This window comes from Miscanthus floridulus, chromosome 6 (genome assembly GCF_019320115.1).
Source record: "Miscanthus floridulus cultivar M001 chromosome 6, ASM1932011v1, whole genome shotgun sequence".
Classification (NCBI taxonomy): domain Eukaryota; kingdom Viridiplantae; phylum Streptophyta; class Magnoliopsida; order Poales; family Poaceae; genus Miscanthus; species Miscanthus floridulus.
This window is the reverse complement of record NC_089585.1, coordinates 126,185,354-126,207,688: the sequence shown is the minus strand read 5'-3', so window position 1 is coordinate 126,207,688 and position 22,335 is coordinate 126,185,354. Positions and strand designations below refer to the sequence as shown.

At 49.4% G+C, this 22,335-nt stretch overlaps 1 protein-coding gene and 2 pseudogenes across 1 annotated transcript; all 3 read right to left on the bottom strand.

Moving 5' to 3' along the window:
* Window positions 1-7,494: 7,494 nt before the first annotated feature.
* On the bottom strand, window positions 7,495-8,731 carry LOC136459490 (acidic endochitinase-like). The gene is made up of 2 exons (XM_066459339.1): window positions 8,241-8,731; window positions 7,495-8,144 (listed from the first exon to the last, which is right to left on the bottom strand). The coding sequence occupies exons 1-2, from the start codon at window positions 8,729-8,731 to the stop codon at window positions 7,742-7,744; spliced, it is 894 nt and encodes a 297-aa protein (XP_066315436.1). The 3' UTR covers window positions 7,495-7,741.
* Window positions 8,732-10,155: 1,424 nt separating this feature from the next.
* On the bottom strand, window positions 10,156-11,319 carry LOC136459489 (acidic endochitinase-like; annotated as a pseudogene).
* Window positions 11,320-16,005: 4,686 nt separating this feature from the next.
* LOC136459488 (acidic endochitinase-like) lies at window positions 16,006-22,031 on the bottom strand (annotated as a pseudogene).
* Window positions 22,032-22,335: the final 304 nt, after the last annotated feature.

Sequence of the window (22,335 nt, the reverse complement as noted above, 5' to 3'; positions counted from 1 at the left end):
GACTAGTGAGTATGAATTGTGTTTGAAGGTCGATCCCTGGTCTTTATATAGCTGATGATGAATCCGTTGAGCAATGTGGTGCGCAACTAGCATCCGTTGGGTGTGGTAGCCGTCACAAGTTGACTGGCCCACTTGGCATGATCGAGACGGCGCAATTTGTGGTCGAGATAGTGCGTCGATAGTGCGTATCTGGCTTATACTCTTGCAGCTTAGCACGGGGCGACGATAGTGCGTCGGCAGTGGTTGACCGCTGACCTGTGCGCGAGGGGTCGTCGTTACGTGGGGAACAGCGGCCTCCACTGATCAGCCTTCCAAGTGCGACGACCATTTCTCCCCAACTCTTACAAATTTGCACGCTTGCCTCTGCTCAGAATTCACAAATGCTCAGTGCGCGAGGGCAAGGTGCTGGACACTTGGATCATCCGCATTAACCGCGTTAACCGCAATCATCCGCATTAACCGCACGCGCTGCTCATCGCAACCAAGTCGGCCTCGGTGCTACTCGGGTGACTCAGCTTTCCGAGCAGCCAGGCCAGTAGTTGTCCACTTGCACGGGCAGCCAGGCCCACAAAGTCTGCAACTTTCCGAGCATAAGACGGAGGTCCAATGCGATTCTCCCGGTGATTGAGTGACTCGGTTGGTTGTTGTTTGGATAGCGAGACTAAATGAATAATCATCTTCCTGCGCCAATTCAGACAGCAAAGGGGACGAGCTCATCGGTACCATTTGATGAGCACAGCGACGTCATGACAGTCACGCACCTTCGTCCTACTCGATTGATAAGCCAAAAAAACCACCCAAATCTGTCCGGGCCAGCATGTACGCAAGGAGACTGGTTCAAGATTGTAGTGCCCCTGTACAGCTGGACAAAGGAATAGACAGCCGTCCGAACCAACTGGGCCTGCTCCTTGCCTTCTTTCAGATTTAGCAGTACTTTGATTTCAAGTTCCAACTTCCAACTTGATGAAAAATACAGTTCTATTGATGTTAGGCGCAGCCACACCGGCGACATAAAACGGGAAACGGCGGTTCACGTGCTGATGCCACTCTAGAAGACTAGCAGAGGCCTAGGCTCCACCGCAATTTGAAGTTCGCTCGTATCTGGCTTATCCACAAATAATATTTTTCTCTCACACAAAATCAGTCAACAGTATTTTCAGCCATAACTTATAAGCCAAACCAACCCAAACGAACAGACGCTGACATGAGAAGCGCAACTTTCAGCAGTCTTGATATATTAGTATTGGGCCGTTATTATGCGTATAACTCACACGCTGATGGGATATGAAGAAGCAAGGTGCACAAAGACCTTGCAAACACTGTGTATGGAATGTGTTGTGCAGTCAGTATTCTTGGGCTCGTTGTATTCTCCTGTCCGAGAAGGATAAATCTCACGCTTGGAGCTGATGAATAGCTAGGTTTATAAACAAACTAACAAATGGTAAATATCGTGAAAACAGGACATCGAACACCTGGTTTTCACGTAAACCAGCAAAGATCGTAGAAACTCACACCCAGAAGAGACTCCGTCAAAGCATGTGACTATAACACCTCTTGTGTTATGATCTTGCTTAGTAGATTAAGGCCTAAAAAAATTAACAAAATAAGTTTTTGGGTGTTAAAAAATTTAAAACTCACAAGAAAGGATAATTAAATCATAGGTCTCATTTCTATGAGAAGAGAAGTGAACGGGATATTGCGAGTTAGTTCAATTAATGTGTAAACATGCTTATGAAATTCTAATAAAAAAAATAGGATAAGTTGTTTTAGATGTTCGACATGAAAAACGATTTCTGTAAATGAAAATGTGACATAGCTTATAATTAGAAAGTGCCATTTTTGAAGAATTTTAATGTGCAAAATACTTAAAATAGTGCTTTAATATTTTGTTCCCACGAGTTAGTACGAAGTATGGACTAGGTCATGACATGTCGTCTTGTTGGAATTGTCGAAATTTTGACCTTTTTAAAAATTCAATCAAAGGTGTTAATGGTTGTTTAGTTCAAGCGGGATTCTCGTCCTTTCTAGGTCTGTAAGGAAAATCAACGATGTCATTTCAACATTTAAATTCCAACAAAAACAATTAAGCAAATTTTATATGTTGGGGCACTTTTGGTTGTCCCTAGGTGAGCACTTGAGCATAGCGTAGGTTACAATTGCGTTAGGTGTTGCGATACTCTCGCATAAATTGTTCGAACTTCGCTAAGAACGCGCTGCGAATGACAATCCGGTGCTCGTTCACGAACCAACGTGGGACCAACGTTCAGCATCGTTCATAGCCGCTCGTCTCACCTACTTCGCCGGCCCGCTCTCGTCCTTTCTGCGTTGTTGCACTCCTCCCGTCCTGTCCTACGAAGCATTAAGAAGGGCGTCGAGCTGCTGTTGCCACGCACTGTCCCCATCTCTCCCTCGCTCTAACCACAGCCATGGTCGCCACCAGCTAGGGCTCTTGCCGTCGTTGCGCTCCCAATCGTCCTTGCCCGTTCCGCTTACGTCCACCGTGGATGTTGGGCGCGAGCCCGAGCTCAGCCACCGCCATTCCGTCCCTCCCCGCGCTCGATAGCTTGCACCGTCACCTTCGCCTCGCTCCTCTCCATACCCCTCGCGTGCACGCCGGAGTCCACGCCGCCTGGAACCACCATTTCCTCGCGGCCGCCGGGCTATCGACGCTACGGTTGCCCACGCGCGCGCCCAGATGGCCTCGGGCCATCTTCGGTCGAAGCCGAGCACAACCTCCGAGCCGCGTGAGTCTGGTGGTGCTCCGGCGCTCCTTCCCGGCTTGCACCATCACCGGCAGCGCCACTGCCGCCGTACCGGTTCACCTCCACCGCCGCCCTACCGCTGCCGCGCGTGGTGGGTGCTTCACCGGCCGTGCCCGGCTAAGTTGTCGCCTCCCGCGCTTGCGACCAAGGCCGCCGCTGCCCCTGCGCATCACCCTCGCCGTCGCCAGTAGCCTGCCTTGCCGAATCGGCCAGCACGCCGCCTCCCCTGCCACGGCCGCGCGGGGCCATGCCGTCATGGGCCGCCTCCGGGCGAACCTTGCCCCCACTCGGTTGCGCGTGGGCCCACCGCGGTCCCTGAGCCACCACCGCGCCGATGGCGAGCCCCCAGCCGGGCTAGAGCGGCGCCGACCGGCAGTTCCTCCGCCGTCCTCTGCTCCATGCAGCGAGAGGGAGAAGAAGGTAGAAATAGGAGCTTTTCTAGGGTTCCCAATACAAAACCGTGACTCACATAAATAGTGTTCTTGTACTGCGGGTTAATTTCGAGAAATTTCAGGGGTGGTTTCGCAAATGTGCGTGGGGAGCGGTGGTTTGCTGGGCCACTTGGGTCGTTGGCCGGCGCTCTGGCCGCCTGGGCCCTCGGTTCCACGTGGGCTGCAGACGGCCGCGGGCGCGCCCGGTGGGCCGCCGGTCTTCGCCGTGGGCCACGTCATGTAAGCCGCGTCCGCGCGCCGCGCACGTGGGCCGCGCCAAGGTTGTGCCGCGCTGGGCCGGTTTTGGCTTTTTCCTTTTTAGAAGGAATTAGAAATAGGTTGTTAATTTTATTTCTGAGCGGATCCATGCTAAATATTATAAAATTGCATAGACGTCCAAAAATAGTAAAACCAATTTTCTTAGGATCCTAAAATCATGATTTATCTGTCAGTATATTTTATTCACATAGTTTTATAATATTCTTAGAAGCTGTATAATTAATTTGAGATACTTGATATTGTCAAAATATAAACTTATAAGAATTGTTGTGATAAATTGGTGATAGTGTTGGCTTTGAAATTTTTACAGTAGCTTTCTAACAATATTAGGTGCTCACTGCAATTTTTGTAGCTTCAAAGAAATTAGTTTGTTAAGGTAACTAAATGAGCACTAGTACAAAAATATATATTTAATCAATCAAATGTCAAAATTAGTTGGAAGTTTGTAGAACGAAAACATTTTCTAAGAATGAGTCTTACTTGATGACGTGGATACATAGACTAGCATGTTAGAGCTATCTCGTTAGCTTATGAGGCGTAATCGAATTTCTAAGAGTTTCGGCTGTCGTTGATTATTTACATCTATGCGTTGCATCCACATATATCATAATAGGAACAACGATGGACCATGGAGACGACCGGAGTAGCAGAAAAGATGGTGCCTTGGTGATCGTGTCGCCACGATGGAAAGCTAACTTTTGGTTATATCTTACCCAAGCAAGCCCCGGTGCATAACCCCTATTATCCTACAATTTATTTTTATGCTTGTGCATTAAGTTTAAGGAGTTGAATGAAACACACTTGCATATATATATATATATATATATATATATATATATATATATATATATATATATATATATATATATATATATATGTCCTTATCCTATGAGTTTTACTAGTATGATAGGATCGTGTATATTGTTATGCTATAGGACTTCGGTAGAAGTCGAGTGATTGTTTGTCACTCGCGAGAGATAGGAAGGATATTATTGTTGTTGTTATATTACTATCACATAGAAAATATATAAATGATAATTGGAGATTGGACGGAATGGTACTTGGATCTGGATTTGGTTTGGCATTCGAGCGAGGCTTAGATTGCGCTTGTTCCGCCTTTGTCGGTTAAGGACCGTCCGTTGCATTGGATTCTAGTCATGTCACAGACTTATTATCCTAAGCACATACTTATTTATGGGAGTAGAGAAGGCTCATTGCTCTCTTGTCATGGGTTTCGACTCTTTTCGGACCGACTGATTGGAGGCGGGGATGGTGGTGGTCTAAGCACCACACTGAGTCTGGGACTTAGGAGTGGGGGCTTGGAGTCTAAGTTTGGACGAGGACCTGTACCCCTTGATAGGAGAGTGGTGGGTAGGTCCTGCTTGTGCCTGGGGTACAAGCGGGGCGTGTGTTTCGGGGTACCCAGCTGGGCACATTGATTCGCGAATCGCTGGGTAAGCCGGTACGACTTGTCTACAATCTAGCACCGTAGTAAGAACTGGAAGATAAAAGATAGTAAAATGGTCCGAATTGCTTACCACCTGCTTGAAAGTAGCACATGTGCTTACGTAGAATGGTTAGTTAACGAACTAATGATGACTGCTAATAAAATTGAATATAAGGACGCACGTTTAGTAATGCTCTTGCAGATGCAATAAACCCACAAGCCAGATAGCCTTGCATACTCAGGGTTTGTTCTACCCTGTTGCAGGTGACAGGAACATGTGGAGCTGACACTTGTGCGTGGAAACCTCCTGATGGGCTCAGCGATGATTTCCTTAACGTTGCGGACATAGCATTTATTTGAAACTTTCACCCAAAATATTTTACAATAGAAAACTTATAACCTGTTATGATGTATCATCATGTTAATGTTTAACTTGTCGTTAAATAATTTTATTTCCGCTGAAACTCTGATAGCATGGGTATATTCCGTTGTTATAAACAATAAATATTATACTCTGATGTTGAATGAAAAGTGATGTAAGAAATGACTTAAGAATATTGTAAGCTTTATTCTCTCATTTGTGATTCTGATGAAAAATGTGATTTTTTGGGCTCTCCCTTGTGGTGTGCTCGACGGAACTGCGTAATTTAGTGTCCCCCCTTGAGTACTTAGTGCCTCATGAAAGACAAGTACTCCTAGGAGATATTAGATTAGATGGCTCTGCCACATGTGTTATCATAGCGTAAATGAGGAAATAAAGCTTCGGAACCTATTTCTAAATTAAAACTTGACAACAAATTCTTTTCAAAAAGTTAGGACGTTGCATGCGAAGTTATATAAGTAGCCCTATTACTATAGTTATGTATCTAGGATAGATGGCACTCTGCTGATTTATGTAGGTTTAATCAAGTTTTATGTAGGTACACTGACTTCGAGCATAGTCTGATAGTATCGACTAGCTATAGGGAGAGAACGATGTGCCAAAAATCTGAGAACGATTGCCCTATATATTGGCAACAGTAGAAGAACGCATAGGACATGCATTCATGCATATCCTGTTTGTGCATTGTAGTGCCCGTATTGCTTGTAGATACGCCATCCATAGGTGTCACACGTGTCGTATTGTGCACGACTGACCCGTCCTTGTTCTGGAGTTATTTCTATATTGTGGCTTCGTGCTCCGCGTTCGCCTGTGGTTCACGCCTGTCGTGACCCACGTCTCCCCATACTCTTTTCTGCACTTTTGTCGAACCCTTGCCCTGCAGTCGTACTAGTCAATAATGGCCTCAGACATCGCTCGCCTCGAACACGCGAAAATTTGGTTGATTCATTCATAGTCGCGCAGGAACCTGGGTGGACCGCGCTAGGACCACTGATCGCTTTGCCATTATAAGTAGGGCCGGGCCTAGCCGTTGGTACCACCACTCGGTGCACTTTAGCTCGCTTAGCTTTTTCTGTTGAGCAAGCTTTTCACTCAGTCCTTACTTGCAACCATCGCCAGGGATGGCAGGAGCCTGGGTTAGTAGTTAGTGCCTGAACACTGAGGGTTTTCCCAAAATCTTGTATGCCACCCTGCAAAAGCTTGGAGTCAAAGATCGTCCCGAGTATGAGGGCCGTGAGTATGAAAAGCATGGCACTAAGCGGTGTGAGGTTACCGTCTACATTGGAAAGAGTGAAGAGTTCTCCAACATCACTGAAGCCTAGAATGTGACCGCAATCGGGTTTCGCTTCATCGACACCTATCAGGCTGTGGCCCATAAAGCCTTCAGATACCTTTGCCAGATCTATGAAGAGTCCATTGCTCGTACCCCCATGAGGTTCTTTCCACCTTTGGAAAAGAATCGACGGGCATAGAGGGCTCACATGGAGACTTTGCTAGGGCGGGATGCGTAAGAAGACAGTCCAACCATGGTGCACTTGACCACGTACCTGCTTGCTCTGGATAAGCAGTATGACCGACAAGCCTTGGAGCTGAGGATCCAACAAGCCGAGGAAGCCAAGATCTTCTCTAGGATGCTCTAGGTGCAGCTTGCCGAAGCGCATGCCCGTCTAGGCGGCTGGCCGGGTCGCCGGGAGGTGAGTCCTCCTATGGATAGAGGCCAAAAGTTGCTCTCTAAGGCTTTGTATCATCTCGATGTATTACTTTTGAGGTTTTGATAAAAGCTTTCTCTATATAAAAAATAGCAAAGTCTCGCTCGTGAAAATGCAGTACCTGCACGATAGATGAGTGCCAATCAATCTTGGCCCTCTATATTTTTTTAGGATAAGGCCCTCAATATTCATTAACAGTTTTAATTAGGGGCTCCAAGGTCATTTCATAAGACTATGAATCCATTTAAGAAATCCTATAATTAAACTTTTTTTGCGACCAACGTAGTATTTTTTTATTAGCAAGCTCATACGTAGGTCTACTTATTATTCGCTCAAAAAATAATAAATGAATCTTTCCAAGGAAATATTCAATTAGAATACTATGATTTGTGAAAATCCCTAATTAAAACAAGCCAAGGAATATAAGTCGTTAGTTTCAGGATAGGGCTGTATTGTCACAAACGATCACAAAAATGACGAATGGTCTTTGCTTTATTTGTTGATAAAGGGTCTACAGCCTACTAGGATGGTGACTGAAAATTGCAAAGCTATGTTTTGCTGTACTACATAACAGTCTCCCAGCTACGGTTCACATCGAGAAAAGATCGAACACGAACATGCTGAAATATGAACTATCTACCACAACTCCACATGCACCGTCCGCACGCTGCACGCACTCACAGACGCATACATGCACGCTTGCAATTTCCTAGTATCAGCCTATCAGACATTCAGACGTGGCTCTTGATGGCTGAGCTGTATCCCGTGCGGTCGTCGTAGAACTTGGACCAGAGCATGACGCCGCCGTACTTGGGCGAGCCCTTGATGAGCGGAAGCACCTGCGACGTGAGCTGAGCGGCGGGCACGAACCCGGTGCCCGCCGCGCTCTTGGAGGCGGGCAGACCCAGGAAGATCTTCCCCGCCGGCACCGACTCCCATTGTTTCCATGCGTCTAGGAAGGCCTTGCGCCCCGAGCTGAACTGGCACTCCGGGTTGTTGTAGAACTGCACCCAAACGAAGTCGAACAGCCCCGTGTTGATCGCCGCGCCGTCCCACTCGTCCGGGAACGGGCACTGCGGCGCCGCGCTCAGCAGCACCGCCTTGTTGCCACTCTTGCCCATGTCCTTGAGGTCCCTGCGTCAGTGGTGTCCGATCAGAGCATGAACATATATGTGTGAACCCGAAACGAGCATGCAACGACGAGCATTAGGCGGCAGCGAAAGTGTATACCTGGCGAGATTGTCCCAGAACTTGGCGCTGCCGAGCTCGATGTCGAAGTCGATGCCATCGAGGACGGCATCGCCGAGCGGACGTGACGACGACGTGCCGCCGAGGTAGCTATTCCAGAGGTACGCGGCCACCAGCCGCGCGTCCGCGGCCGACGACAGACCGTACTTGCCAACGCCGCCGCCGATGGAGAGCAGGACCTTGACGCCGCGGCGCTGGCACGAGCGGATGTCATCGCTCAGGTCGGAGCAGCTGCCCGACGAGGCGTCGCAGTGGCCGGACAGGTCCAGCTGTGGCGCCCGGCCCTGGCCGAACTGGGAAACGAAGGCGAGGATGACGAACTGGTACTTGCGGGACGCGCACGTCGCGGACAGGGTTGCTTCGCCCGTGTTCTGGCCCCAGTATACGGCGATTCCGCTGGCGTGGCTCGTAACGAGGAGCGCCAGCAAGAGGATGGCAATGAGTTGGAAGGGAGTGAGAGGTCTACCTGCCATGGTTAACCAGCTAGTTAGCAACTAATTAACCCTATGCCTAGCCTAGTGCAAGAAGACAGTGTGCTAGTACTAGTAAGGATTTGCTTTGAGCTAGCTTCGGTTAGCTATGGCTTGTGAAGTGTGAATGTGTGATCGATGTCCGGTCACCTTTTTATAGCGGTTCGCCAGTGTAAACCAATAACATTAGCAATGTGAGCGTCACGGACTCACGGGATGGGACTATAGATAGTAACTGGTCCGGCATATCACGGTGGCGCCGTGGCGCTCGTGGACGGAAGAGTGGACAGCCGGCCAAACGAAGTAGGCGTGCTCCTTGGCTTGTTCCATTTCTATACCAATCCTTTCAGTTTCAGCTTCGTGAAAATTAAGTACATTTCGGTTGATGTCAGGTGCAGCAACATTCATGCTTCATTCCCCTGCAATCATGGTGATTGCCGTCTAAGACATACTGCTTGTCTGCTTGGGAGCTATTTAAGGAGTGCGGTACTAGAATACTAGACCGCCCTTCATATGGAAACTGACAATATCTACAGCCTACAGGCCTGGCCCTTGGAACGTCACAAATGGATTTGTTATTTGCAGAAAAACATGCATACTCGAGCAGGTTCGTAAATCGTGGTGGTAATAAAACAGTAAAAATGTAAAATTGCTCTCTTGGATTTTTTTTTAAGAGTCCACTTGGCGAGAAACCCTGTAATCACACGCTGCTGGCTGGCTGACTGTCGACCAGGTCGGAAGTGTGCCGCATGATGATTGATGATCCCTGTAGCATGTAGGAGTGAATCGATCAATCACACCGGGAGAGTCCTCGTGCCTCAAGTTACCAGCCCGTCATGTGCCTGCGCGGTCGGTTGATCGTTTGTTTCTATTGTTGATGAAGTATGTCAGTAGTCGAGTACAGGTCTGATCTATATGTTCAGAAGCATGGTGGCTTCACAGGGCCGGATCCTGCTATTGTGCCCGGATATTTCTAAACATGTCCAACATTTGTAGGAAAAAATTATAGTTCGTATGTATATGCAAATATATAATATAGTTAAGCTTAAAAATTCATATTCTCTTCATCTTATTCATCCAAACAAAGAACAACCCATGTGGCCTATTTACCTATCGCAACCACTCATTACTCACCAGCCCGTAGGCACACCCGACGGTCCAGATTATAAAACGTTTTGGCTTTTCTAAATTCATAGCTTTTACTACGCACCTAAATATATGTTATGTCTAGATATATAGTATAAAATCTATAATAAATCTAGAAAAAATATCAAAACGTCTTATAATTTACGACGGGGGAAGTAAATTTGGGGCTCCTTTGGTTTTTACTTGGATATACCCAACTTTAAAATCTTGGGTCGGTCATTGGGTGGCTTTGATATCTTCTGAAACTAGAATGGTGCTTTCCCCTTACAAAACATCTCTCCTTTTTATTCAGCTGCCTGATACATTCTACATGTGACGAACAATGAAATCTGAAGAACCACCAACAACACAAAGTACAATAAATCGCATAAATATGAAAGATCTGCTAACACCAAGCATATGTGTATGCACAGGCAGGCACATCCTCAATATGTCTAATTATCACACGTGGCTCTTGATAGCGTCACTGTAGCTTGCGCGGTCGTCGTAGTACTTGGACCAGAGCATGACGCCGCCGTACTTGGGCGATCCCCTGATGAGCGGCAGCACATTAGAGTTGAGATCGTCGGCGGGCACGAACCCGGTGCCGGCCGCGTCCTTGGAGGCTGGCAGGCCTAGGAAGATCTGCCCCGCCGGAACCGACTCCCACTGTTTCCACGCGTCCATGAACGCGCCGCGGCCTGCGTTCACCTGGCACTCCGGGTTGTTGTAGAACTGCACCCAGACGTAGTCGAACAGCCCTGTGTTGATCGCGCCGTTGTCCCACTCGTCAGGGAACGGGCATTGCGGCGCCGCGCTCAGAATCACCCCCTTGCCGCCGACCTTGTTCTTGCCCATGTTCTGTCCCTGCACGGCGTGCGGCCAGGGTGGAGGCGGTGAGCGAGCAAACACGGAGTTAACCAACACGACCGAGCGTGCCACGACGAGAAGCAGACTGCGAGAGTTTACCTGGCCAAGCTGTCCCACTCCCAGTACTTGGAGCCGCCGAGCTCGATGTCGAAGTCAATGCCGTCAAGGACGGCGTCGCCGAGGGGGCGCGACGACGACGTGCCGCCCAGGTAATTGTTCCAGAGGTAGGCGGCCACGTCCCGCGCGTCCCCCTGGGACGACAGGCCGTAGCTGCCATCACCGCCGCCGATCGAGAGCAGGACCTTGATGCCGCTGCTCTGGCACGAACGTATGTCGTCACTCAACCCCGTGCAGCCACCCGATGAGGGGTCGCAGTGGCTGGCAAGGTCCAGCTCCGGCGTCTGGCCCTTGCCGAACTTGTAGACGAAGGCGAGGATGACGAACTTGTAGTTCCCTGACGCACACGTGTCGGACAGGGACGCCTCGCCGTCGTTCTGGCCCCAGTAGACGGCGATGCCACCGGCATGGCATGTGGCAAGGAGAGCCACCAAGATGGTGGCCACGAGCAGGGGTGGAGCTAGAGCTCGGTTTGCCATGGCTTGATCGAGCGTGCCCAACTTGGATAGTAACTTTAGGAACTTGTTCTACGAGTAGTAGTGAGTAGAGCTGAGATGGGATGGCGAAGTGTGCATATTCATGTCTCCTTTTATAAGGTTTGCGTTAGCAATATGAACGCCGTGGAGAGAAGTTTGAGTAGGTTTCGTGCCGTGGTTCGTCCGCACTTCTGTGTGAATTTACCTTGAAGTGGTTGCGGTTAAGTAAAGTTTTATTTATTTACGTACGGTAATCCCATATGCAGTTTACATTCCCGTGATGATCAATGTAATCATTGAAGCTGACTTCAAACGTGATAATCACCTTACTCAACTAAACCACAGACATGCGACAAAATTGCGCCTTTTCTGGTTCCTGCATACAGTACATGGTTTACATTTTTTTTGAAACTCTCACCGGGGGAATTCCCCCCACCTGAATTCATTAACTTAATGATGTTGACCTTGGTTTACATTCTCAACGGTGTCATGAATCGTTGATCGTTTCTCCATTCGTAGTGGCCAGTGATTCCATTGATCAGTAATATTATATATGCTACTCACTATGTCCCTGAATAAATAGATTCATAGAATTGTTTAAGTCAAACTCTTTAAACTTTGACTAAATTTCTTAAAAAAAAGTTAAGACTTATGATATCAAATTAGTATCATTAGATTTACCATAGAATATATTTTCATAAGGTACTCATTTTATGACATAGATGTTGTTACTCTTTTATATAAAGTTAGTCAAATTTAAAAAAGTTTAACTGGCATGGATTCTATGAATTGATTTATTTGAGGATGGAGGGAGTAATTTATTTATTTATTATGCTTATTGTATGGAGTAAAAACTGTTAGCATTTACACATTCTCTCGATATGTAGAGGAGATTTACACTGACATGTTACAACAAGAGCTGAATTTTTCACAATGCTAACGGTCCTTTGTTTTTCTTATTTACCACCTGATTTCTGGGAAAAGTAACATACTGCAACGGTTTTGTTTTACTCAATTGTATGCATTGGTCATGTCTGCCTTTTTTTAAAAATAAAAACACAGAGTGCCTTATATTTTGTAAACTTCTCCTTTAAAATTAATGCATGCGCTTGCACAAAGCTAGCAGATTTTTTTTAGAAACAAAATCATAGATAAAGGACTTTTGCTTGTAAACGATGTAACCATTTATGTGAATCAATAAAGTTTGCCTGAAGTAGCAAAAAAAAGTGTATGATGATTTAGAACCTAGAGACAATTATTGCGCTCATAAAGATCATTCCATGCTATCAGGGCCAGATTTAGCACCAAGCTTGGGTGGGCTTGAGCCCCCCTGCCGCTCCTCAGAGCTTGAACCCCTTCTAAGGCACCCACAAACATGCAGTTATAAAATCTTGGGAGAAGATGTGAGATAGTATAAGATAATGGGAATAAGCACCTCCTACAAAATGCGTTTGGAAAATGTGTAAAGTATACACATATATCAACCAACCCATTTTGCTTGCACACATGTGGCTTCCATCCACAATACACATGTGACTTCCATCCACTTGGAGCAGCTACATCATATTGCAATTGGAGAAGCCACATGAGTATAATCCTGCAATCAGAAATGTCCGAGAGAAATGCAATGTGAACATCACAAAGGAGAACATCACTTAAAGATGCAAAGCCTTTGACAAACATTATGGAGTTATACTTGCTCCAAGTGGGTTTCATTGGGATTGGAAAATCACTGGCTCTCAAGTCTCAATTGATAGTGATGACGTTTGGAGTAAATATGTGGAGGTATGCAGCATGATAACGTAAACTATTTTACATGATCATCTGAACTATGTTGCATTTAATATTTACTTTTGTGACTTTTTGACAGGCTAATACATATGTTGCTTGTTACCAAAGTTGTCAAGAATTGGGAAGCAATCAGCATCATCTGCTCCAAAGATCATGCCACGGGTAACCTGCTAGGACAGGTGCTGAAAGTGCTCAGGAGATGGCAAATGGCGTTGGGCTCTCCAGATTTTTCCACAGTTTTTTTAACGAACAAGCACGAGACGGTGCTCATTTCATTGATAGAGAAGGAAGATTTTTCCACGGTGCCATCTCAATTGGGAAAGAGTCCAAGAACAAGTGAAACCTTATGTCTTTGCTTGGGGACATTAAAACATCATTTGGCTCTGCTATGAAGTCAATTGAACCTGTCGACTACTAAGGCCTACTTCTCCACATGATTCCTTGATGCACTTGACCAACTACCAGATTTGAGACATGATGATTATATGCAAGCATAAGGTATGATGAATCATGATGATCAAATTTTTAAAGCACTTTTGGGCCTTCCCCTGAACATGAGAAAGGATTGGTTATTAAGGCCCCGTTTGGCATGGCTTCATTTTTTTACTTCAACTCCATAAACAGCTCCATCGATGGAGGCGAACAACCTGTTCGTTTCGGCTGAAACGATCGTGGATTATTAATGCTGGCTGGTTTGGTGTGAGAGAAAAATACTATTCTAACTTATAATCCACGATCGTTTACGACCAAGCGAACAGGCTGGAAGCCGTTTTGGTTAACCATTTGGCAATAGCTCCACATGCAGAGTTCCTTGAAACGTGCTCTCACAAAATTCCATGCAGGGCCCACCAGAACAAGGTGAAGCTATGTGAAGCCACTATTTTTAGCTGATCCCACCTCAAGCCTCTGTGAAAGCGGCTTCCTGGGTGAAGTCGTTTTGTTTTAACCTGTTTGGTACAAAACGGCTCCAAACGGCTCCTGAAGCCGGTGGAAAAGCCGTGCCAAACAGGACCTAAGAACGAAGAAGTCAAAATCTGAAGACATTGAAAAAGAAGTCAAGTAGTCTCATCTACTGTAATGTTTGTTGATAGTAATGCTTCCCTGCTCATATTTTGCATTACACTATGCACCTACAGTGAGAAACTGGAGTTGTATTTCAGCCAAAACTTCATCTTTTGTATTAGAATTTATGGGCTCTACGAGCAGACGCACAATGAACTTTGTAGGTGTTCATATTTTTATGCGAATCTTTGGTGCTAAATTTGTGTGTTGTTGGAGCATGCAGTGACCTATGCATATGTTAAGCAACTGCTCCTTTTAATGTAGATGTCACATTATTTTCATTTCTTACATTTTAATTGACATAAATTATTTAGAATGCCATTGTTGTCTATTTCATATTTCTGCTAGCCAAGTAAAAGAAATATTCATCAACCTATGACTCATGTATTCTCATGTTCTAATTCAGAAAAGCATCAATTCATCAATAGTGTGGATCCAAACAGGAACTGAAATTTGAACGATTGTTAGATTCTAGCAGGCAATTTCAAGTGCCATCCAAACATCCAAATTGGAAACACACATCATTTCCAATTCGGCTTGCTTTGGAATTGGGCCTCCATTCTACGTACTCCATCCATCCCAAATTGTAAGTCATTCCAAGAATCTTGGAGAGTCAAAGCATCTCAAGTTTGACCAAGTTTATATAATAAGATAATAACATTTATGATACCAACTAAGTACCAATAGATTCTTTGTTAATTATATTTTTATAGTATATTTATTTGATGTCATAAATCTTTGTAATTTTTTTTATAATTTTGGTCAAACTTGACAATCTTTGACTCTCCAAGATTCTTGGAATGACTTACAATTTGGGATGGAGGGAGTACACAATTCAATCCAGATACCCAAATGCTCGTTAAGGTCATATGCATCATCGACATTGTGCAAGCCCATAAAGCAACAAAGTAGTATTTCCATTTTTCATATCGTAAATCATTTTGACATGAAGTTTATTTTGAACAACACAATGATAAGGGTTTGTTTTAACTTTAAACTCTGTTTTATGCGGTTATAAAATGCTCTGTTTCACTTAGAGGGATTTGTTTTTAGGTTAAAAATACTCTTGGTAAAGTTGAGATTTTTAAGTTTTTAAGTCATTTATGAATTTTAAATATGTTGGCATTTGCCGTGTCTCTACATCAACGCCACATTACTCAAAATCACTCTAAATTTGAGCTAACAAAAGTGATGGCTAAAAATCAGACTCGAACTGTATGCTTATTTTTTTGAAAAAATAATCAATTATGAATAGAAATTTAAGCGGCCAGTTTGAGAAGCATAAGACATGAATACAGATTTTCTCAATAAGCAAACTATAGCACAACTAAATGATCTTGATCCCTTTTTTATTCAACCGTGTGTGTGTGTGTAATACGTCATACATGTGAGAAACAAATGAATCTGCAACACAACCCAACATGGTACAAGAAAATTCACTGCACTCTGTAAGACGTTGTGACACGAACATAAGCACCCAGCCACCCACAAAGATGAACCATCTTTCGACAGTCGACACCATGCAGCAGCGCGTGCATTTTACGGGAAATATCGGCTCCTCTGACCGGTTGGTCGGGACGTCCGGCTGGTACTCTCGCGGGCAGGGTTCGAGCCCCCACGGGTGCGCTCGTTTGCCTGCCCGGAGTTAAAAAAATTCCCTCACCTGTCTCGAGTTTCCCAAAGCACAGGCAACGGACCGGCCCACTCACAGGGTAACGGGCCCCTGTGTAAGGGCGGGACACGGTGTTCGAGGGTTTTCTCGGCCTGCGTGAGAAGGTCTTCTTCCTTAAGCACAAAGTTGCGGGAGCTGTCTGTCCACCGTAGGAGTTTTTTTTTTCAGACGTGTCTCTTGATGGCGTCGCTGTAGCCCTTGTCGTAGAACTTGGACCAGAGCATGACGCCGCCGTACTTGGGCGAGCCCTTGATGAGCGGCAGCACCTGCGACGTGAGCTGGGCGGCGGGCACGAACCCGGTGCCCGCCGCGCTCTTGGAGGCGGGCAGACCCAGGAAGATCTTCCCCGCTGGCACCGACTGCCAACGTCTTCCACGCGGCCAGGAACGCGCCGCGGCCAGCGCTCACCTGGCACGGCTGGTTGTTGTAGAACTGCACCCACACGAAGTCGAACAGCCCCGCGTTGATCGCGCCGCCGTCCCACTCGTCCGGGAACGGGCACTGCAGCGCCGCGCTCAGAAGCACCCCCTTGCTGCCCTTTTTCTTACCCAAGTTCTTGAGGTCCCTGCATGCATGTCGTGCAGCCATGTCAGCATCCTGGTGTACTCAATACGAGCGTGCAGTGCAACGATTACGGGTCGGCGCGGCTCTAAGCCTCCGACTCCGAGAGTTTACCTGGCGAGGCTGTCCCAGAACTTGGCGCCGCCTTGCTCGATGTCGAAGTCGACGCCGTCAAGGACGGCGTCGCCGAGGGGGCGGGACGACGACGTGCCGCCCAGGTAATTGTTCCAGAGGTACGCGACCACTTCCCGCGCGTCCCTTTCTGATGACAGGCCGTAGCTGCCCTCGCCGCCGCCGACGGAGAGCAGGACCTTGATACCGCGGCGCTGGCACGACTGGATGTCCTTGCTCAGTGACAGAACTCCGATGGAGGAAGACAATACACACGCGAACACAAAGTGGCACACACAGAAGTTTGGGCTGCAATGCGGCAGCTGTTCCTTTGATTGAAGATCAATATATAAGCCTAGTTACAATGCTATAAAAGGAAGCTAGTCAATCACTAAAAACGAGGAAAGGCTAAACTTGGCATGCTCGTGATTGAGGGCTGCCATCCCAGCTCTCTGGGCCATGCCATGATCTACGCTATCTGCTAGAAAGGAAAGAGCTCACGGTTTATGCTAACAATCTGCTCCTAAGCCGTGAGCAACTATGCTATGTTTTTCATGCCGACCATGCCGCGAAGTTCCTGAAATCGAGTACGACCGAGTGCTTTTGTAAGCATGTCACCCAGCTGCAACTCAGTTCCCACAAACTCAACGTTGATCAGCCTCCTGTCACAGCATTCCCGGATGAAATGAAATTTCACATCAATGTGTTTGCTCCGGTCATGGTGTACAGGGTTCTTCATAAGGGCAATGGCAGACTTGTTGTCCACCTTGAGTTTTGGTGCGAGCACGGGTCCTCCGACGAGCTCAGCTAGCAACCGCGCCAACCAAACCGCCTCGCACGCAGCAGCAACAGCAGCGATGTACTCCGCTTCGCATGAAGACAGAGCAACCACCTTCTGTTTCGCCGATTGCCAAGCAACCGGTCCTCCAGCTAGGAAGAAGATGAGGCCACTCGTGCTTTTCCTGTCATTCACGTCACCGGCCAGGTCGCTATCAGAGTATCCGACCAGCACCGGCTTGCCTCCATCCTTCTTCCCGGGGTGATAATGCAAACCCCAGCTCAATGTGCCTGCCACGTACCAGAGCACACGCTTCACGGCGGTGAGGTGTTCTTGCCGCGGCGCCTCCATAAACCTGCTTAGGTAACCCACCGGGTATGCAAGATCCGGCCGGGAATTACACAAGTACCTGAGGCTGCCGATCAAGCTCCGGTACTCGGTGGCGTCCACGCTCGGCGTCGTGCCTTCCTTGAGCAGCTTCAATCTCGGCTCCATGGGGGTCGCACTGGCATTGCAACCACTCAAGCCCGCCTTCTCGAGTATCTTCGAGGCGTACGCCGTTTGCCGGAGCGAGATGCCGGCTGCTCCCTGTGTCACCTCGAGCCCAAGGTAATAAGAGAGCAAACCGAGGTCACTCATCTTGAACGTGTTCAGCATCTGTTGCTTGAACTTTGCCACGGCATTTGCGTCTCCTCCAGTTATGATGAGGTCGTCGACGTACACACCGACGATCAGGCGGCCTGCACCTTGACCGCGGGTGTACAGCCCATGCTCATCAACACAGCGTGTGAAGCCAAGTGACAGCAGCTCTGCATCGAGCTTCTGGTTCCAAGCGCGTGGAGCTTGACGGAGCCCGTACAAGGCCTTGTGAAGCCGGAGCACCTTGTACTTGTGCTTGTCGTCGACGAAGCCAGGAGGTTGCTGAACGTACACCTCTTCCTGGAGCTCCCCGTTCAAGAACGCCGACTTCACGTCCATGTGGTGGACGCCCCAGCCGTGGTGCGCCGCGATGGCGAGGAGCAGCCGCACCGACTCCAGTCGTGCAACTGGTGCGAAGACCTCGTCAAAGTCGACGCCAAGCTGCTGCACGTAGCCCTTGGCGACGAGGCGAGCCTTGTACTTGACGATGTTGCCGTTCTCATCACGCTTCACTTTGTACACCCACTTGAGGCCTATGGCGCGGTGTCCACGTGGGAGCTCGACCAGCGACCATGTCTTGTTGTCGCGGATCGAGGATAGCTCCTCCTCCATCGCGGCAACCCAGTTTGGGTCACCGTCGGCCTCCTTCAACGTTCTTGGCTCCTCCACGCTGACTGCATGGAGTTCAGCTTCCACGGCGTCGCGGTGCGCCATGCCTGGAACAGCATCCGTTCCAAGAATATTGTCCAGCCTCCGGTACCTGTGCTCCACGTCCTCATCATCATCAGCGTCGAGGTTGGGATCATTGCTGAGAGGTGTCGCAAACTCGACCTGCCTCCCTGTGGGAGGGATCGGAGCATGTGGCGATGGTGTGCCCGTGGATGTAGCAGGTACTGGCGATGTAGCGGGCGCAGGCAACTTCATGACGGTGGAAGGTGTCGTAGGTGCAGACGACGTCGTAGCCGACGGCGGTACGCCAGAAGTATGACGCTGGAGTTCGTACTCTTGCTCGATGGTGAACGGTTCCAGGTTGACGTCAGTAGAGACACCATCCCAGTCCCAGCGTGCGTGCTCATCAAACACAGCATCACGGGAGATGATCACACGAGCACGGATGGGGTCATAGAAGCGGTATGCCTTGCTTCCTGCTTCATAGCCGATGAAGACAACCTTCACCCCACGATCGTCAAGCTTGGATGGGTGTGGATGGAGACGCTTCACATAGGCAACGCACCCAAACACTTTCAGGAAGTGCACGGGTGGCTTCTTCCCGTACCACGCCTGGTACGGAGTCATCCCGTCGAGCGCGGATGTAGGCGATCTGTTGAGGAGGAACACAGCGGTGTGCACCGCCTCGCCCCAGAAGTAGCCTGGCATGCCCCGCGCGCGCAGGATGCTCCTCGCCGTGTTCACGACCATCTGGTTCCGGCGCTCTACGACGCCGTTTTGTTGTGGCGTGTACGGCGCCGAGTAGTGCCGTTGGATGCCTTCGCCTGCACAGTATTCACCAAACTGCACAGAGGTGAATTCACCACCATTATCAGTACGGAGGACCTTCAATTTCTTGCCGGTCTCACGTTCCACCCTCGCCTGGAACATCATGATCGCCGCCGGCGCGTCTGCCTTCGAGCGCAGCAGTGTGAGCCACATGAAGCGACTCATGTCGTCGACGAGTAGTAGGAAGTAGACGTTCCCCGCCGGCGTCGGTGGCGAGATCGGGCCGCAAAGATCACCATGGACCAGTTCGAGCTCTTCCTGAGCCCGGTACTTGGCGGCCTGTGGGAACGGCGTGCGTTTTTGTTTTGCCAAGACGCAGTCCTCGCAGACTTGGTCTACATGGTCGATCGCCGGTAGTCCTCGCACCATGTCCGCGCGCCCAAGCTTGCGCAACGCCTGGAAGTTGAGGTGGCCGTAGCGCTCGTGCCAGCGCCACGCCATGTCGCCGACCCGCGCGGTGAGGCACACCGGAGCGGTGATGTCCATGTCGAGGAAGTAGAGCCGGCTAGGTGATCGATACACCTTGGCCAGCAGTTGGCGTTGCAGATCGTAGAGACGCAGCACGCCCGCCTCGATGTCGACCTTGAAACCATCCTCATCCATCTGCCCGAGGCTGATGATGTTCGTGGTGAGGCGGGGGATGTAGTAGACGCCGTCTAGCCGACGGTGTTCGCCGGACTTGCACGCGAAGAGGACGGTGCCCTTGCCTTGGATGTCGACCACCGACCCGTCGCCGAATTTGACGGTGCCGGTGACGCCGCTGTTCAGCTCCGCGAAAACGGAGCGCGTTCCCGTCATGTGGTTCGTCGCCCCGGTGTCCAACACCCAACGGTGAGAGACCACAGCCTCCTCCTCTTGGCTGAGGTGGAGATGCACCTTCGGTTCATCGAGGTGGACACGCACCGTGGATTCGTCGAGAGGCGGCGACGACCTGAGATGAGAGCAGAACGCGTCCGGCGCTTTTACCTCGGCGTCGGCGGCGATGTACATGAGTGCGTGCTCCTGTTCCTCGGCCTGCGCGATGTGTGTCGCACCCTTCTTCTTCCCGCGACAATCCTTGGCCCAATGGCCTATCTTGCCACAGTTGTCGCAGCGATTGCCGCGTGGTGGCCTCCCGCCACCGGCGTTCCCGGTGCCCGCGTTCTGGCCGTTGCGGCCATCCCGCGACAATGATTCCTCGCCGCCGCGTCCGCGTCCGCGTCCACGGCGCTTTCCGGGGCTGCCGGAGCCCGTGCTACCACTGGAACTATCCTGCTCACGGCGAGCCTTGCGACGAGCCTCCCAGTCCTCCTCACAGAGCATCAGGCGCCCCATGGCGTCCGTGACCTCCTTGGGCTTGGCGCGCTCCTTGAACACACGTAGGCGCCCGATGACCTCCTCGAGCGAGACGTTGTTGAGGTCGAGGAACATCTCGAGGGAGACGGCAGCCTGCGAGAGCTTGTCCGGGACGACCTGCAACAACTTCTTCACTACCTCGGCGTCGGTGATGTTGTCGCCGAGAGCGCGGAGGTTGGTGGCGAGCGTCGTGATGCGGAGCCCGAACTCGGTGACGGTCTCCCCCTCCTTGAAGGTGAGAGTGCCGAATTCGCGACGAAGCTGCTGTGCACTGGCGTCACGTGCGCGTTCGTCGCCGATCCGCAAGACCTTGACCGCTTCCCACGCTTCCTTCACGGTCCGCTTCCTGGCGAGAGTGCTCCACAGCTCAGATGGAACCGAGCGCAGGAGCCCTGCCATCGCCTGACGATCGTCGTGGTACTCATCTTCGTCGGGGTCGTCGGAGATGCCGTCGTGGACGGCGTCCCAGACACGGAGGGTCTGGAAATTCACCTCCATGACCAGGGCCCATTCCGGATAATTAGTCCGGGTCAGCATCGGCCACGCGACGTTCGCGGACGGCCGCTCGATGATGCGCTCGACGACTCGTGAGCCGGAGCGACGGCTGTGGGAGCGGCCACGGCGACGTGGTGGCGAACGTGACGGCTGGACCTTCTTCTCGCCGGAGCTGTCACCGGTCTCCTTCTTGGTTGGAGACTTCGACGACATGGCGACGGCGAGGATCGGCTCTGATGCCAATTGACAGAACTCCGATGGAGGAAGACAATACATACGCGAACACAAAGTGGCACACACAGAAGTTTGGGCTGCAATGCGGCAGCTGTTCCTTTGATTGAAGATCAATATATAAGCCTAGTTACAATGCTATAAAAGGAAGCTAGTCAATCACTAAAAACGAGGAAAGGCTAAACTTGGCATGCTCGTGATTGAGGGCTGCCATCCCAGCTCTCTGGGCCATGCCATGATCTACGCTATCTGCTAGAAAGGAAAGAGCTCACGGTTTATGCTAACACTCAGAAACTTGCAGTTGCCCGACGAGGGAACGCAGTGACCGGCAAGGTTCAGGTCCGGCGTCCGGCCCTTGCCGAACTTGTAGACGAAGGCGAGGATGACGAACTTGTAGTTCCCGGACGCGCACGTCTCTGACAGGGACGACTCGCCGTCGTTCTGACCCCAGTACACGGCGATGCTGCCGGCGTGGCATGTGGCGACGAGCGCCACCAGGATGGTGGCAGTGAGCTGGAAGTGAGTGAGAGCTCGGCCTGCCATGGCTTCAGCGTACCCACTTAACTAGGAATTTTGTTTTGGTTCTCAGTGGTGATAGTTGATGGAAAGTCTGCTTAGCCAGGTCTCCTTTTTATAGCTTGGTTTTGGCATGGGTAACAACGGCAATGCATAAACATTTTCTTTTTGCGTCGATTAAGATCACGCATAGTTATATGTGAACGTATATCATGGAAGGTGACTTCAAAACTGAACTACAACAGCACATGCGACAAAAAATAGCGGATTTCCTGTATCGTCCAACTCGAATATCTGTGTTTGAGTCTGTCTACCCAACAACCATGTGTTT